Here is a 1,253-nt window from a genome sequence, read left to right on the forward strand (position 1 = left end):
TAAATAATATAAATATTTATTTGGCTAAAAGGGAAGCCCTACAACATATCAAACTCACGTGGTACAATTCATAGCACAAAGACAAGCAAAAGGATGGACAAAAGAAAACCTCACAAATTAAGCAAATACAGATATCAAACAGAGTACGAGAACATGCAAGTCTCTTTCGATGGCACTCAGTAATCATCGCCGGGCACTTGCTCGTGAGAATGGCTGATGAAGAAGACCTCATACACAATTCCGGCGAGCCCGCCGCCGATCAGTGGTCCGGCCCAGTAAATCCAGTGGTAAGACCATGTGAAGCTCACCAAAGCAGGGCCGAACGCCACAGCGGGGTTCATTGCGGCACCGGTGAAAGGTCCGCCGGCCAGGATGTTGGCTGCAACGATTAAACCAATTGCAATGGGTGCTATGATTCCGATTTCACCTTTCTTTGGGTCAGCAGCGGTGGCGTACACAGTGTACACAAGCCCGAAAGTCATCACAATTTCGAAAACGAACGCACTCCATACTGATACTCCGGTGACGCCGAATGCAGGGATTGCCTGTTTAATATGCAAGAACGGTTGTCATGTAATCATTCTTATGACAATCGATATCAAGAAAAATCCAGCGAAATCATCTTTTGACTTTTCACGTGAAAATATACTCTTTCACGGCCAGATACGTTAACAATATCTAACGTTTTCACTATTATAGGAACAAAACAAAAGGTAGACTTAAGAAAGGTGAAATCGGAGCCATGAAAGAGTTTGAGAAAAAATTCACTACCAAAAGGAACAAACATACCCAGGTACCAGTCGACACGGTGAGGAGTAAGACGGCGATGATGGAGCCAAGCAACTGAGCGATAATATACAGAACACCACGAATAAGACTGATATTCCCACCAACAAACAATCCGAAAGTGACCGCAGGGTTGACGTGACCGCCGGAGATATTAGCAGCAACAGCAACCGCCACGAACAGTGCGAAACCATGAGCAATCGCCGCCGCGACAAGCCCGGACGGAGAGGCTGGTCCGGATCCGGTAAGCTTGTTATAAGCCAAGCCAGAGCCAGTTCCAGCGAAAACGAAGATTAGGGTGCTGATGAACTCAGCCAACGCCGCCTTTACGACGCCGGGCTGGCTGAACTCGTTACGGTTCCCGACGGCGACGCGGCGGAGGGGAGCGTTGAAGTACTCGCTGGACTGCGGCATGGCTTCTACTGAGGATCAGGAAATGGGGCAGTCGATGAAGTGAGTGAGACAAC

At 48.2% G+C, this 1,253-nt stretch overlaps 1 protein-coding gene across 1 annotated transcript; it reads right to left on the reverse strand.

Annotated features, from left to right (window-relative positions):
• Positions 1-1,253, reverse strand: LOC142524932 (putative aquaporin TIP1-1). Its single transcript, XM_075629093.1, has 2 exons — positions 790-1,253; positions 1-545 (listed from the first exon to the last, which is right to left on the reverse strand). Exons 1-2 carry the CDS (start codon positions 1,198-1,200, stop codon positions 177-179), a joined length of 780 nt encoding a protein of 259 aa, XP_075485208.1. The 5' UTR covers positions 1,201-1,253; the 3' UTR covers positions 1-176.

Source organism: Primulina tabacum, chromosome 2 (assembly GCF_025594145.1).
Source record: "Primulina tabacum isolate GXHZ01 chromosome 2, ASM2559414v2, whole genome shotgun sequence".
NCBI lineage: Eukaryota > Viridiplantae > Streptophyta > Magnoliopsida > Lamiales > Gesneriaceae > Primulina > Primulina tabacum.

Bases quoted from the DNA above. Each gene is read 5' to 3' on its own strand.
- LOC142524932 (XM_075629093.1), bottom strand. From the start codon at position 1,200: ATGCCGCAGTCCAGCGAGTACTTCAACGCTCCCCTCCGCCGCGTCGCC. The intron at 546-789 runs GTATGTTTGTTC...CATATTAAACAG, and splicing joins CCGTGTCGACTGGTACCTGG to GCAATCCCTGCATTCGGCGT.